Here is a 15026-nt window from a genome sequence, read left to right on the forward strand (position 1 = left end):
TTTCTGGTCACTGAATACACAATCAAAATTTTCATTGAAAAGCCTCTTTAACCTCCTTAAGGATTGTTACAATCCATGCATTTCCTACATTGAAGTCTATCAGGGGCCTGGGGACCTGCCAAGCTTTAATTCTAATAATTTTCTCAGCACCCTTTCCCAGGTGATTGTAATTGTTTTAAGTTCTTCCCTCCTTTCCCTCTCCTGAATTTCAAATATTTCTGGAATGTTATTTATCTTCTACAGTGACGAACACTGTTCAATGTCTCCACCATTCCCTTATTTACCATTATTAATTCCCCAGATTAGTGAGGTCCTGTGCTCACTCTATTTACTTTTTTCCTTTTAAAATTCTTGTAGAAACTCTTATAAGACCATAAGACGAACTGCATCGACCCTGTCAAACCCCCTCAAAATCCGATATGTCTCAATGAGGTCACCCCTCATTCTTCAAACTTCAATGAGTGCAGCCCCGACCTCCTCAACCTATTTTCCTAAGAAAATCCCTCCATACCCGGGATCAACCTCATCAACCTTCTCTGGACTGCCTCCAATGCTGGTATATCTTTCCCTAGATGAGGGGACCAGAATTGTTCACCGTATTCCAGGTTTAACTCGTGTCTTTGATAGTTTTAGCAAGACTTCCCTATTTTTAGACTCCATTCCCTTTGAAATAAAGACCAACGCTCCATTTACCTTCCCTATTACCTGCCGAGCCTGCATGCTAGCTTTTTGTGATTATTGCGTAAGGACCACCCCCCCCCCCCCACCGATTCCTCCGTGCTGCAGCTTTCTGCAATCTTTCTCCATTTAAATAATATTCAGCTTCTTTATTCTACCTACCAAAGTGCAGAACGTTACATTTTCCTACGTTATATTCCATCTGCCAAGTTTTTCCCACTAACCCACCCTGTGTGTATCCCACTGTAGACTCTCTGTGTCATCCTCACCTCTTCCATTTACATTTATTTTTGTGTCATTTGCAAACTTGGCAATAGCGCATTCACCTCCCTCGTCCATGCCATTATTATATATTGTAAATAATTGTGGCCCCAGCCCTGATCCCTCTGGCATTCCATTAGTTACTGCTTGCCATTCTGAAAATGCCCCTCTTACCCTAACTCTCTGGGTGGGATTCTCTATCAGTCGAAGCCAGAATAGGGAAGGGCGATTGGGCAGAAAATTGGTTTTGGTGCTGAAATCCCGGAGGCTTCAATGCATTCCACTCCGCACGTACGGTTAACGGCGTTGGCATATCATTAGCGGGCCCGACCCGGTATTCGCCGGGGCCTCCGCGATTCTCCGACCCCACTGGGGGGGCTTCCCCGCGCCGAGGTTCACTTCTGCTTTCAAATATCGTGAAAGAGGTGCCGTGGCTAATGAGGGGGAGAGAGGCGGTATGGAAAGTGTCCAACATCACCATAGTTTGTGCCCGTGGCCAAGGGATGTCTGTCAGGGCCGCGGGGAGTAGTGGGGGGTGGCCAGGAGGGTGGCTGTGGGGTGGGGTTGGACGGGCACGGAGCATCATTGCTGCAGCCGGCAAGGCAGCCATGCAACTGCGCACACCGCTGACCGCTGACCGCTGACCACTGAATCGGTCCAGCAATGTGGGGCTCGCTCTCACAGGGAGCGGGGAGAATGTGGGATTCGCTCCCACAGGGAGTGGGGAGAATGTGGAACTCGCTCTCACAGGGAGCGGGGAGAATGTGGGATTGGCTCTCACAGGGAGTGGGGAGAATGTGGGACTCGCTCTCACAGGGAGTGGGGAGAATGTGGGGCTCGCTCTCACAGGGAGTGGGGAGAATGTGGGACTCGCTCTCACAGGGAGTGGGGAGAATGTGGAACTCGCTCTCACAGGGAGAGGGGAGAATGTGGGACTCGTTCCCACAGGGAGTGGGGAGAATGTGGAAGTCGCTCCCACAGGGAGTGGGGAGAATGTGGAACTCGTTCCCAATGGGAGTGGGGAGAATGTGGGGCTCGCTCTCACAGGGAGTGGGGAGAATGTGGAAGTCGCTCCCACAGGGTGTGGGGAGAATGTGGAAGTCGCTCCCACGGGAGTGGGGAGAATGTGGAACTCGCTCCCACAGGGTGTGGGGAGAATGTAGGACTCGCTCCCTCAGGGAGTGGGGAGAATGTGGGACTCGCTCTCACAGGGAGTGGGGAGAATGTGGGACTCGCTCTCACAGGGAGTGGGGGAGAATGTGGAACTCGCTCCCACAGGGAGTGGGGAGAATGTGGGACTCGCTCTCACAGGGAGTGGGGAGAATGTGGGACTCGCTCCCACAGGGAGTGGGGGAGAATGTGGGACTCGCTCTCACAGGGAGTGGGGAGAATGTGGGGCTCGCTCTCACTGGGAGTGGGGAGAATGTGGGGCTCGCTCTCACAGGGATGGGGGAGACTGTGGGACTCGCTCCCACAGTGAGTGGGGAGAATGTGGGATTTACTCCCACAGGGAGTTGAGAGAATGTGGGACTCGCTCCCACAGGGAGTGGGGAGAATGTGGGACTCGCTCCCACAGGGAGTGGGGAGAATGTGGGACTCGCTCTCACAGGGAGTGGGGAGAATGTGGGACTCGCTCTCACAGGGAGTGGGGAGAATGTGGGACTCGCTCCCACAGGGAGTGGGGAGAATGTGGGATTCGCTCCCACAGGGAGTGGGGAGAATGTGGAAGTCGCTCCCACAGGGAGTGGGGAGAATGTGGGACTCGCTCCCACAGGGAGTGGGGAGAATGTGGGACTTGCTCCCACAGGGAGTGGGGAGAATGTGGGACTCACTCCCACAGGGAGTGGGGAGAATGTGGAAGTCGCTCCCACAGGGAGTGGGGAGAATGTGGGACTCGCTCCCACAGGGAGTGGGGAGAATGTGGGACTCCCTCCCACAGGGAATGGGGAGAATGTGGGACTCGCTCCTACAGGGAGTGGGATGAATGTGGAACTCGCTCCCACAGGGAGTGGGGAGAATGTGGAAGTCGCTCCCACAGGGAGTGGGGAGAATGTGGAAGTCGCTCCCACAGGGAGTGGGGAGAATGTGGGACTCCCTCCCACAGGGAATGGGGAGAATATGGGACTCGCTCCTACAGGGAGTGGGGAGAATGTGGAACTCGCTCCCACAGGGAGTGGGGAGAATGTGGGACTCGCTCCCACAGGGAGTGGGGAGAATGTGGAAGTCGCTCCCACAGGGAGTGGGGAGAATGTGGAATTCGCTCCCACAGAGATCTTTTTTGTCCACTGTGTATGTTCCCTCAGCTGCAGAAAAATATTTTTCACTGTACTGGTTTATGTGACAATAAATCAATCAATCGAGTGGTTGAAGGGAACGTTGGATATACGAATAGAAGAATATGCTGACAGGGTGAGACGCTGAGCTGGTGGGGGGGAGGTGTATTGAGTGCAGCATAAATAACATTAGGCTGTTTTGGACCAAGTTTTATTATTGTAAATTCTGTGCAATCCTATGGACTGGGGCCAGAGAGTTCAATACAATGGAAGCGAGGGAATCGAGATGTGAGAATGGAGATTGAAACACTCGGCGATAATCTCCGCCTGTTTGGTGGCGGATGCTGTTGCTTGTTGCCAATTCTCTGCCAGTTACCTTCCCAGGATTTATTCAACCTAAAATGATGCTGTGGGAATTCAGGAGCTATCTTCGAGGCTCCCACTGCTGCAAGAATTGTACCGGATGGTGCTGAGGGGGTCGGACACATAACCTGCAATGAAACGAAGGAATTAGTTTTGAAGTTGCAGAATATACAGTAACTGGCCGGGGTTCTCCCGCAATGGGTGGGGCGGCCCATACCGGCGGCAAAGAGCGGCGTGAACCACTCTGCGTGCGCCGTCCGGAAGTTGCAGAATCGTCAGCACTTCCGTGGGCTGGGCCGGCGCTGGAGGGGCCTCCGCCAGCTGGCGTGAGTTCGCACACGCGCAGGATCGCCAGCGTGTTTTAGCGCATGCGCAGACCGGCCGGCGTGGTTCCTGTGCATGTGCAGGGGGTTTATCCTCCACCCCGGCTATCGCAGAGCCTTACACAGGCCGGCGCGGAGGGAAAGAGTGCCCCCACAGCACAGGCCCGCCCGCGGATCGCTGGGCCTCGATCGCAGGCCAAGCCACCATAGGGAAGCCCCCGGGGCAGGATCCCCCCGTGCCCCCCTGAGGACCCCGCTAACCGCCCTCCAAGCCAGGTCCCGCCGGTATAGACCATGTCTAATCCACGCCGGTGGGACTGGTCGAAAACGGGCGGCCGCTCGGCCTATCGGGGCCCAGAGAATTGCCGGGGGGGGGGGGGGGGGGGCGTGGCACTGCCAAAAGGCGGCAGGGCTGCAGGGCGGCGGGGCAGGATTCACGCCGCCCCCCCGCTGATTCTCTGACCCGGTGGGGGGTCGGAGAATCCGCCCTTTGTGTTTAACAGTGGGTGTTGACACCAGGATGTCTGGTCACAGAGGTGAGAGAGCAGCCACCGAGCGACACCTAACATTGCTGCCGTTACTCGTCCAGTACCAACCAAAGCTACAACAATGGTGGTCAGTGGTACTGTCTGTAGACTAAAGGAGTGCTCTGGGGACACAGGTTCAAATCCCACCACAGCAGCTGGTAAAATATAAATCCAGTTAATAAAGCTGGAATATAAAGGTCATCTCAGGAATGGTGATGGTGACAATGGACTGAATAAACTCTTCACTGCCCCTCTGAAATGGCACAGCCGAGACACTCAGATAGAGGGTAATTAGGGACGGGTAACAAATGCTGGCCCAGACAGAGACGCCAACATCCCAAGATCACTGAGTGTCTTTAAGACAGAGATAGATAGGTTCTTGATTAACAAGGGGGTCAGGGGTTATGGGGAGAAGGCAGGAGAATGGGGATGAGAAAATATCAGCCATGATTGAATGGCGGAGCAGACTCGATGGGCCGAGTGGCCTAATTCAGCTCCTCTGTCTTATGGTCTTGAGAACGAGTAACTAAAAAATGGCAGTCCAGCAATGCAATGATTTTCGGGAAGATGTCACTTACCATTTTCATCCAGCGGTGGATATTGCAGGTTCCTCCTGAGATCCTCCAGTGGAATTCCTGGAGAAGGTTGATGGTCAGGAGCACTGGGAATAAAAATCAAAGACTTTTCATTTTCTTATTAATTGACAAACTGTAGTCATCACTGGCCACACAAGCATTTACTGATCAATTCTCATCGAGAAGGTGAGGCACCTTCTTGAACCGCTGCAGTCTCTGAGGGGTAGGTACACCCACTTTGCTGTTAGGGAGGAGTTCCAGGATGTTGCCCCAGCGACAGTGAAGGAACGGCCAATATATTATTTCCCAGTCAGGATAGGGACTGACTTGGAGGGAAGCTCAATGACTGGGCAAAGTGGTTATTTCTCAGATAACAAATTCGAGATTGTAATGACGCGCTGCATTAAATAAATTCTCCCTCATCCCACTTTTGGTTCCTGAAATGTTTGCCCCCCAATTAGCGACAGTTCTGCCGGTGCAAATAAAACATAAAATAAATGCATGGTCACAAAATAACGAACAATAAATCGGCAAAATTATCCATTCCTGCAGCAACATCATCCAGTCCCACTGTTAGCTACTCAGTACTGACCCTCTGACAGTGCGGCACTCCCTCAATACTGACCCTCTGACAGTGCGGCACTCCCTCAGTACTGACCCTCTGACAGTGCAGCACTCCCTCAGTACTGACCCTCTGACAGTCCAGCACTCCCTCAGTACTGACCCTCTGACAGTGCAGCACTCCCTCAGTACTGACCCTCTGACAGTGCGGCACTCCCTCAGTACTGACCCTCTGACAGTGCGGCACTCCCTCAGTACTGACCCTCTGACAGTGCAGCACTCCCTCAGTACTGACCCTCTGACAGTGCAGCACTCCCTCAGTACTGACCCTCTGACAGTGCGGCACTCCCTCAGTACTGACCCTCTGACAGTGCAGCACTCCCTCAGTACTGACCCTCTGACAGTGCAGCACTCCCTCAGTACGGACCCTCTGACTGTGCAGTACACCCTCAGTACTGACCCTCTGACTGTGCGGCACTCCCTCAGTACTGACCCTCTGACAGTGCAGCACTCCCTCAGTACTGACCCTCTGACAATGCGGCGCTCCCTCAGTACTGACCCTCTGACAGTGCAGCACTCCCTCAGTACTGACTCTCTGACAGTGCAGCACTACCTCAGTACTGACCCTCTGACAGTGCAGCACTCCCTCAGTACTGACCCTCTGACAGTGCAACACTCCCTCAGTACTGACCCTCTGACAGTGCAGCACTCCCTCAGTACTTACCGTCTGACAGTGCGGCACTCCCTCAGTACTGACCCTCTGTCAGTGCGGCACTCCCTCAGTACTGACCCTCTGTCAGTGCGGCACTCCCTCAGTACTGACCCTCTGACAGTGCAGCACTCCCTCAGTACTGACCCTCTGACAGTGCAGCACTCCCCCAGTGCTTTCATCCCAGCCCTGTACCCCAGTAAACCTACCTAACTTTTGAACACTAAGGACAATTTATCATGGCCAATCCACCTAACTTGAACATCTTTGGACTGTGGGAGGAAACCGGAGCACCCGGAGGAAACCCACGCAGACACGGGGAGAACGTGCAGACTCCACACAGACAGTGACCCAACCCGGGATTCGAACAAAGAACAAAGAAAAGTACAGCACAGGAACAGGCCCTTCAGCCCTCCAAGCCCATGCCGACCATGCTGCCTGTCTAAACTAAAATCTTCTACACTTCCTGGGTCCATATCCCTCTATTCCCATCCTGTTCATGTATTTGTCAAGATAAATGTCACTATCGTCCCTGCTTCCACCACCTCCTCCGGCAGCGAGTTCCAGGCACCCACTACCCTCTGTGTAAAAAACTTACCTCGTATATCTCCTCTAAACCTTGTCCCTCACACCTTATACCTGTGCCCCCTAGTAATTGACCCTTCTACCCTGGGAAAAAGTCTCTGACTATCCACTCTGTCTATGCCCCTCATAATTTTGTAGACCTCTATCAGGTCGCCTCTCAAACTCCGTCGTTCCAGTGAGAACAAACCGAGTTTATTCAACCTCTCCTCATAGCTAATGCCCCCCATACCAGGCAACATCCTGGTAAATCTCTTGTGCACCCTCTCTAAACCCTCCACATCCTTCTGGTAGTGCGGCGACCAGAATTGAACACTATACTCCAAGTGTGGCCTAACTAAGGTTCTATACAGCTGCAACATGACTTGCCAATTCTTATACTCAATGCCCCAATTTTTATGCTCAATGGCCTGTCCAATGAAGGCAAGCATGCCGTATGCCTTCTTGACTACCTTATAGAACATAGAACAGTACAGCACAGAACAGGCCCTTCGGCCCTCGATGTTGTGCCGAGCCATGATCACCCTACTCAAACCCACGTATCCACCCTATACCCGTAACCCAACCACCCTCCACCCCTTAACCTTACTTTTTAGGACACTACGGGCAATTTATCATGGCCAATCCACCTAACCCGCACATCTTTGGACTGTGGGAGGTAACCGGAGCACCCGGAGGAAACCCACGCACACACGGGGAGAACGTGCCTTCTCCACCTGTGTTGCCCCCTTCAGTGACCTGTGGACCTGTACACCTAGATCTCTCTGACTGTCAATACTCTTGAGGGTTCTACCATTCACTGTATATTCCCTACCTGCATTAGACCTTCCAAAATGCATTACCTCACATTTGTCCGGATTAAACTCCATCTGCCTGTTCTTTTTACTCCTTTCCAAAATCTGTCTACCTATCTGCTCCTCAATCTCCCGCTGGCTGTTGGGAGGCCTGTAGTAAACCCCCAACATAGTGACTGCACCCTTCTTATTCCTGATCTCTACCCATATAGCCTCGCTGCCCTCTGAGGTGTCCTCCCGTAGTACAGCTGTGATATTCTCCCTAACCAGTAGCGCAACTCCGCCTCCCCTTTTACATCCCCCTCTATCCCGCCTGAAACATCTAAATCCTGGAACGTTTAGCTGCTAATCCTGTCCTTCCCTCAACCAGGTCTCTGTAATGGCAATAACATCATAGTTGCAAGTACTAATCCAAGCTCTAAGTTCATCTGCCTTACCTGTTATACCTCTTGTATTACAGCCTATGCACTTCAGGCCACCAGACCCGCTGTTTTCAGCAACATCTCCCTGTCTGCTCTGCCTCAGAGCCATACTGGCCCTATTCCCTCCTTCTCCCTCAATGCTTTCACCTGGAACTCTGGCGCCGTGAAGCAACTGTGCTAACCACTGTTACATAGAATTACATAGAATTTACAGTGCAGAAGGAGGCCATTCGGCCCATCGAGTCTGCACCGGCTCTTGGAAAGAGCACCCTACCCAAGGTCAACACCTCCACCCTATCCCAATAACCCAGTAACCTCACCCAACACTAAGGGCAATTTTGGACACTAAGGGCAATTTATCATGGCCAATGCACCTAACCTGCACATCTTTGGACTGTGGGAGGAAACCGGAGCACCCGGAGGAAACCCACGGAGACACGGGGAGGACGTGCAGACTCCGCACTGACAGTGACCCAAGCCGGAATCGAACCTGGGACCCTGGAGCTGTGAAGCCATTGTGCTATCCACAATGCTACCGTGCTACCGTACCACCCCACCTGGTCACCGTCTCAGAAAATTCAATCAACAATGCAGCACTCCCTCATCCAGCAATGCAAAGTGTCAGCATTATCGCAAAGTCAACGGGCATTTTACTGGTCCAGCAGGTTTTTCCGAACGCCCTCAACAATTCACACAGTGGACAGGACTGGAAAATCCAGGCCTCCGATAGACCTGGAAGCAGTAAAGAGACAACCTTGTCCCTGATCTGTGTCACTGGACAAATCCCCAGATTGTCTCAGTTATCAGCGAGCTAACCGGAGGTGACTGTGTCCACGTGAAGAACCTGAGATGGAAACCCGATCGTGTTCACTGAGCTGAACTTCTTTCTGTGAAACTCGACCGTCTCTGTTCAGAGACACCTTTCAGAGGACACACACTCTGTGACACGTCAACAGGAATATGCCAAGTCCTTAATGAAAGGACATCTCGGTAGCTGTGGCCATTGAGTGATTAGTTTAAAACAGGTAAGCTTAAATTGTGATGCTCCTGTTTGTTTTACAGTGAATATCATTACGGAAAACTCCACTCTGTTAAAACCTTATTATTCAGCAACACAATAGCTGTCAGCGTGACTTCTATACTGTGAAGGAAATCGATCTCTACTGCAGTCACTCACGTTTTCCAATATAATCTCAAAACTCTCGGCAGACTTATAGTGAAGTTAAAAAAAAGCCGAATTCCATTTTGAAAGTTATTATTTGGATTTGTTTATTGTCACGTGTACCAAGGTACAGGGAAAAGTATTTTTCTGCGAGCAGCTCAACAGATCATTCAGTACATGGGATGAAAAGGGAATTTAAAAAATACATAATAGGGCAACACAAGATATACAATGTAACTACATAAGCATTGGCATCGGATGAAGCATACAGGGTGTAGTGTTAATGAGGTCAGTCAATAAGAGGGTCGTTCAGGAGTCTGGTGGCAGTGGGGAAGAAGCTGTTTTTGAGTCTGTTCGTGCGTGTTCTCAGACTTCTATATTTCCTGCCTGATGGAAGAAGTTGGAAGAGTGAGTAAGCCGAGTGGGAGGGGTCTTTGATTATGCTGCCCGCTTTCCCCCGGCAGCGGGAGGTGTAGATGGAGTCCATGGATGGGAGGCAGGTTCGTGTGATGGACTGGGCGGTGTTCACGATTCTGAGGTTTCTTGCGGTCCTGGGCCGAGCAGTTGCCATACCAGGCTGTGATGCAGCCAGATAGGATGCTTTCTCTGGTGCATCTGTAAAAGTTCAGTAAGAAGTCTTACAACACCAGGTTAAAGTCCAACAGGTTTGTTTCAAACACAAGCTTTCGGAGCACAGCTCCGAAAGCTCGTGTTTGAAACAAACCTGTTGGACTTTAACCTGGTGTTGTAAGACTTCTTACTGTGCTCACCCCAGTCCAACGCCGGCATCTCCACATCATCTGTAAAAGTTGGTAAGGGTTAATGTGGACATGCCGAATTTCCTTTGTTTCCTGAGGAAGTATAGGCTTTCTTGGTGATAGCGTCGATGTGAGTGGACCAGGACAGATATTTGGTGATGTGCACCCCTAGGAATTTTAAACTTATTATTCAATCTGCTTCAACTGCTCTCACAGCAAACGCCTGCCCGATCATAACAATCTGATTAGTTTCTGTCAGCAGCTTTAATACTTTGCTGAGAAATGTAAGATAGTGGATATTCTATCACTGACCGGGGTTTTGCTCTGGCCGGACAACCTCCATTTTCAACTCATCCAAAGCTCCGATGCAAAACTGATCGGTGGCAAATGGAATTCATTCTGGATAAGTGTGAGGTGATGCACTTGGGCAGGACAAACAAGGCAAAGGGAATACAGGATAAACGGCAGGACCCTGGGAAGCACCGAGGATCAGAGGGAACTTGGTGTACATGTACACACGTCCCTTAAGGTAGCAGAGCAGGCGGGTACAGTGGTTAAGAAGGGAGATGGTATACTGGCCTTTATTAGCTGAGGCATAGAGTTTAAGAGCAGGGAGGTTATGCAGGAACTGTTGGTTAGGCCACAGCTAGAGTATTGTGGGCAGTTCTGGAATCCACATTATAGGAGGGATGTGATAGCCACTGGAAAGGGAGCAGACGTGATTTACCAGGATGTTGCCTGGGCTGGAGAGTGTTAGTTATGAAGAGGGATTGGATAGACTGGGATTGTTTTCCTTGGAGCAGAGGAGACTGAGGGGGGACAGGATTGAGATGTATAAAATTATGAGGGGCCTGGATAGAGTAGACAGGAAGCAACCTTTCCCCGTGGGGGAGGGATCAATGACCAGGGGGCAGAGATTTAAGGTGAGGGGCAGGAGGTTTAGAGGGGATGGGAGGGGAAACCTTTTCACCCAGAGGGGGGTGGGAGTCTGGGACTCGCTGCCTGAAAGGAGGGTGGGGGCAGAGACCCTCACAACATTGAAGAAGTATTTAGATGAGGGATCCCAGGGCAGACACGGCTATGGGCCAAGTGCTGGGAAATGGGATTAGAATGGTGAGGTGGTTGTTTTTGACCAGCACAGACGTGATGGGCCAAATGGCCTTTTCTGTGCTCTCTGACTCGATGACTCTGCTGCCCCAGACTTCCCCAAACATTCTTCAGCTTCTTGGGATTTGTCCTGATTTGTGGGAAGTGAGTTTTCTTTGCCGATGGTTCTGGGGCTGAAGGGAATCCATTTCCCAACACCCCATAATTCAGGAGGAAGCACCCCCTCTCCTCGCCATTGCCTCACATTGGGGCCGAGGCTGCCACAGGTAACTCAAGAGGGTTGTGCTGGGGGAGTATTTTTAAGCACAAATTCTAACGATCCCTGGGGTCCGAGATTTACCGATCCAATGGAAGGCATTGGCCTGAATTTTTCAGATATTTATGAGGTACATATCCTCGCTTGCTCCAATACTCCATCGCCATTCCACGCTTGAATGAACATTCGCGGCTTCAGGTGGCAGTGGTGTAGTGATATTGTCACTGGACCAATAATCCAGAGGCCCAGAATAATGCTCTAGGGGCCCAGGTTCAAATCCCGACACTGCTGATGGTGAAATTTGAATTCAATTTTTTTAAAACTGTGATGACCATGAAACCATTGTCGATCGTCGTAAAAACCCATCTGGTTCGCTAATGTCGTTTAGGGAAGGAAATCTGCCATCCTTACCCGGTCTGGCCTACATGTGACTCCAGACCCACAGCAATGTGGTTGACTCTCAACTGCCCGCTCAAGGGCAATTAGGGATGGGCAGTAAATGCTGGCCCAGCCGGCGACATCCACATCACATGAACAAATTTTTTAACAGGTGGGGTTTCTGCTCCTCGCTCAGGAGGAAGTCCAGCCTTAGGGAGTTGCTGACCAATCACATTGGCTGGAATGTCTCCGGTCGCTGCAGTAACGGGCGCAGCAGAAACGGGTGCTGCAGTAACAGGCGCTGCAGTAACATGCGCTGCAGTAACGGGCGCTGCGGTAACGGGCGCTGCAGTAACGGGCGCTGCGGTAACGGGCGCTGCAGTAACGGGCGCTGCAGTAACGGGCGCTGCGGTAACAGGCTCTGCAGTAACATGCGCTGCAGTAACATGCGCTGCAGTAACATGCGCTGCAGTAACGGGTGCTGCAGTAACGGGCGCTGCGGTAACAGGCTCTGCAGTAACGGGCGCTGCAGTAAAATGCGCTACAGTAACGGGCGCTGCAGTAACGGGCGCTGCAGTAACGGGCGCTGCAGTAACAGGCGCTGCAGTAACGGGCGTTGCAGTAACAGTCGCTGCAGTAACAGGTGCAGAACTAACAGGCGCAGAACTAACAGGCGCTGCTGTAACAGGCGCTGCAGTAACGGGCGCTGCAGTAACATTTGCTGCAGTAACGACCGCTGCAGTAACAGGCGCTGAAGTAATAGTCGCTGCAGTAACGGGCGCTGCAGTAACGGGCGCTGCAGTAACGGGCGCTGCAGTAACAGGCTCTGCAGTAACGGGCGCTGCAGTAACATGCGCTGCAGTAACATGCGCTGCAGTAACATGCGCTGCAGTAACGGGTGCTGCAGTAACGGGCGCTGCAGTAAAATGCGCTGCAGTAACATGCGCTGCGGTAACAGGCTCTGCAGTAACGGGCGCTGCAGTAAAATGCGCTACAGTAACGGGCGCTGCAGTAACGGGCGCGGCAGTAACGGGCGCTGCAGTAACAGGCGCTGCAGTAACGGGCGTTGCAGTAACAGTCGCTGCAGTAACGGGCGCTACAGTAACAGGCGCTGCAGTAACATGGTCTGCAGGAACAGGCGCTGCAGTAACGGGCGTTGCAGTAAGGAGCGCTGCAGTAACGGGCGTTGCAGTAACGGGCGCTGCAGTAACGGGCGCTGCAGTAACGGTTGCTGCCGTAACGGGCGCTGCCGTAACGGGCGTTGCAGTAACGGGCGCTGCCGTAACGGCCGCTGCAGTAACGGCCGCTGCAGTAACGGGCGCTGCCGTAACGGGCGTTGCAGTAACGGGCACTGCCGTAACGGCCGCTGCAGTAACGGGGGCTGCAGTAACGGGGGCTGCAGTAACGGGCGCTGCAGTAACGGGCGCTGCAGTAACGGGCGCTGCAGTAACGGGCGCTGCAGTAATGGGCGCTGCAGTAACGGGCGGTGCAGTAACGGGCGCTGCAGTAACGGGCGCTGCAGTAACGGTCGCTGCAGTAACGGGCGCTGCAGTAACAGGCGCTGCAGTAACAGGCGCTGTAGTAACGGGCGCTGCAGTAGCTGCAGTAACGGGCGCTGCAGTAACGGGCGCTGCAGTAACGGGCGCTGCAGTAACGGGCGCTGCAGTAACGGGCGCTGCAGTAACGGGCGCTGCAGTAACGGGCGCTGCAGTAACGGGTGCTGCAGTAACGGGCGCTGCAGTAACGGGCGCTGCCGTAACGGGCGCTGCCGTAACGGGCGCTGCTGTAATGGGCGCTGAAGTAACGGGCGCTGCAGTAACAGGTGCTGCAGGAACAGGAGCTGCAGTAACAGGCGCAGAACTAACAGGCGCTGCTGTAACAGGCGCTGCAGTAACGGGCGCTGCAGTAACATTCGCTGCAGTAACGACCGCTGCAGTAACAGGCGCTGAAGTAATAGTCGCTGTAGTAACGGGCGCTGCAGTAGCTGCAGTAACGGGCGCTGCAGTAACGGGCGCTTCAGTAACGGGCGCTGCAGTAACGGGCGCTGCAGTAACGGGCGCTGCAGTAACGGGCGTTGCCGTAACGGGCGCTGCCGTAACGGGCGCTGCAGTAACGGGCGCTGCCGTAACAGGCGCTGCTGTAACGGGCGCTGCAGTAACGGCCGCTGAAGTAACGGGCGCTGCAGTAATGGGCGCTGCAGTAACGGGCGCTGCAGTAACGGGCGCTGCAGTAACGGGCGCTGAAGTAACGGGTGCTGCAGTAACGGTCGCTGCAGTAACGGGCGCTGCAGTAACGGGCGCTGCAGTAACAGGCGCTGCAGTAACGGGCGCTGCAGTAGCTGCAGTAACGGGCGCTGCAGTAACGGGCGCTGCAGTAACGGGCGCTCCAGTAACGGGCGCTGAAGTAACGGGTGCTGCAGTAACGGGCGCTGCCGTAATGGGCGCTGCCGTAACGGGCGCTGTAGTAACGGGCGCTGAAGTAACGGGCGCTGCAGTAACAGGTGCTGCAGTAACAGGAGCTGCAGTAACAGGCGCAGAACTAACAGGCGCTGCTGTAACAGGCGCTGCAGTAACGGGCGCTGCAGTAACATTCGCTGCAGTAACGACCCGCTGCAGCAACAGGCGCTGAAGTAATAGTCGCTGCAGTAACGGGCGCTGCAGTAACGGGCGCTGCAGTAACAGGCGCTGCAGTAACGGGCGTTGCAGTAACAGTCGCTGCAGTAACGGGCGCGACAGTAACAGGCGCTGCAGTAACATGGTCTGCAGGAACAGACGCTGCAGTAACGGGCGTTGCAGTAAGGAGCGCTGCAGTAACGGGCGCTGCAGTAACGGGCGCTGCAGTAACGGGCGCTGCAGTAACGGGCCGCTGCAGTAACGGGCGCTGCCGTAACGGGCGCTGCCGTAACGGGGGAAGCAGTAACGGGCGTTGCAGTAACGGGCGCTGCCGTAACGGCCGCTGCAGTAACGGCCGCTGCAGTAACGGGCGCTGCCGTAACGGGCGTTGCAGTAACGGGCGTTGCCGTAACGGCCGCTGCAGTAACGGGGCTGCAGTAACGGGCGCTGCAGTAAAGGGCGCTGCAGTAACAAGCGCTGCAGTAACGGGCGCTGCAGTAGCTGCAGTAACGGGCGCTGCAGTAACGGCCGCTGCAGTAACGGGCGCTGCAGTAACGGCGCTGCAGTAACGGGCGCTGCAGTAACGGGCGCTGCAGTAACGGGCGCTGCAGTAACGGGTGCTGCAGTAACGGGCGCTGCAGTATCGGGCGCTGCAGTAATGGGCGCTGCAGTAACATTCGCTGCA

General features: G+C 53.6%; 1 protein-coding gene across 1 annotated transcript in view; it reads right to left on the reverse strand.

Annotated features, from left to right (window-relative positions):
- Positions 1-3407: 3407 nt before the first annotated feature.
- The window catches only part of tnni3k (TNNI3 interacting kinase), a 202386-nt gene continuing 190767 nt past the window's right edge, over positions 3408-15026 (reverse strand). Inside the window, exons 24-25 of the mRNA XM_038793593.1 lie at positions 5004-5086; positions 3408-3703 (exon numbers count right to left, since the gene is read on the reverse strand). Coding sequence (XP_038649521.1) covers positions 3630-3703; positions 5004-5086 — 157 coding nt within the window. The 3' untranslated portion in view covers positions 3408-3629. The remainder of the gene's footprint in view (positions 3704-5003; positions 5087-15026) is intronic.

The sequence above is a fragment of the Scyliorhinus canicula genome, chromosome 4 (assembly GCF_902713615.1).
Source record: "Scyliorhinus canicula chromosome 4, sScyCan1.1, whole genome shotgun sequence".
NCBI classification, from domain to species: Eukaryota; Metazoa; Chordata; class Chondrichthyes; order Carcharhiniformes; family Scyliorhinidae; genus Scyliorhinus; species Scyliorhinus canicula.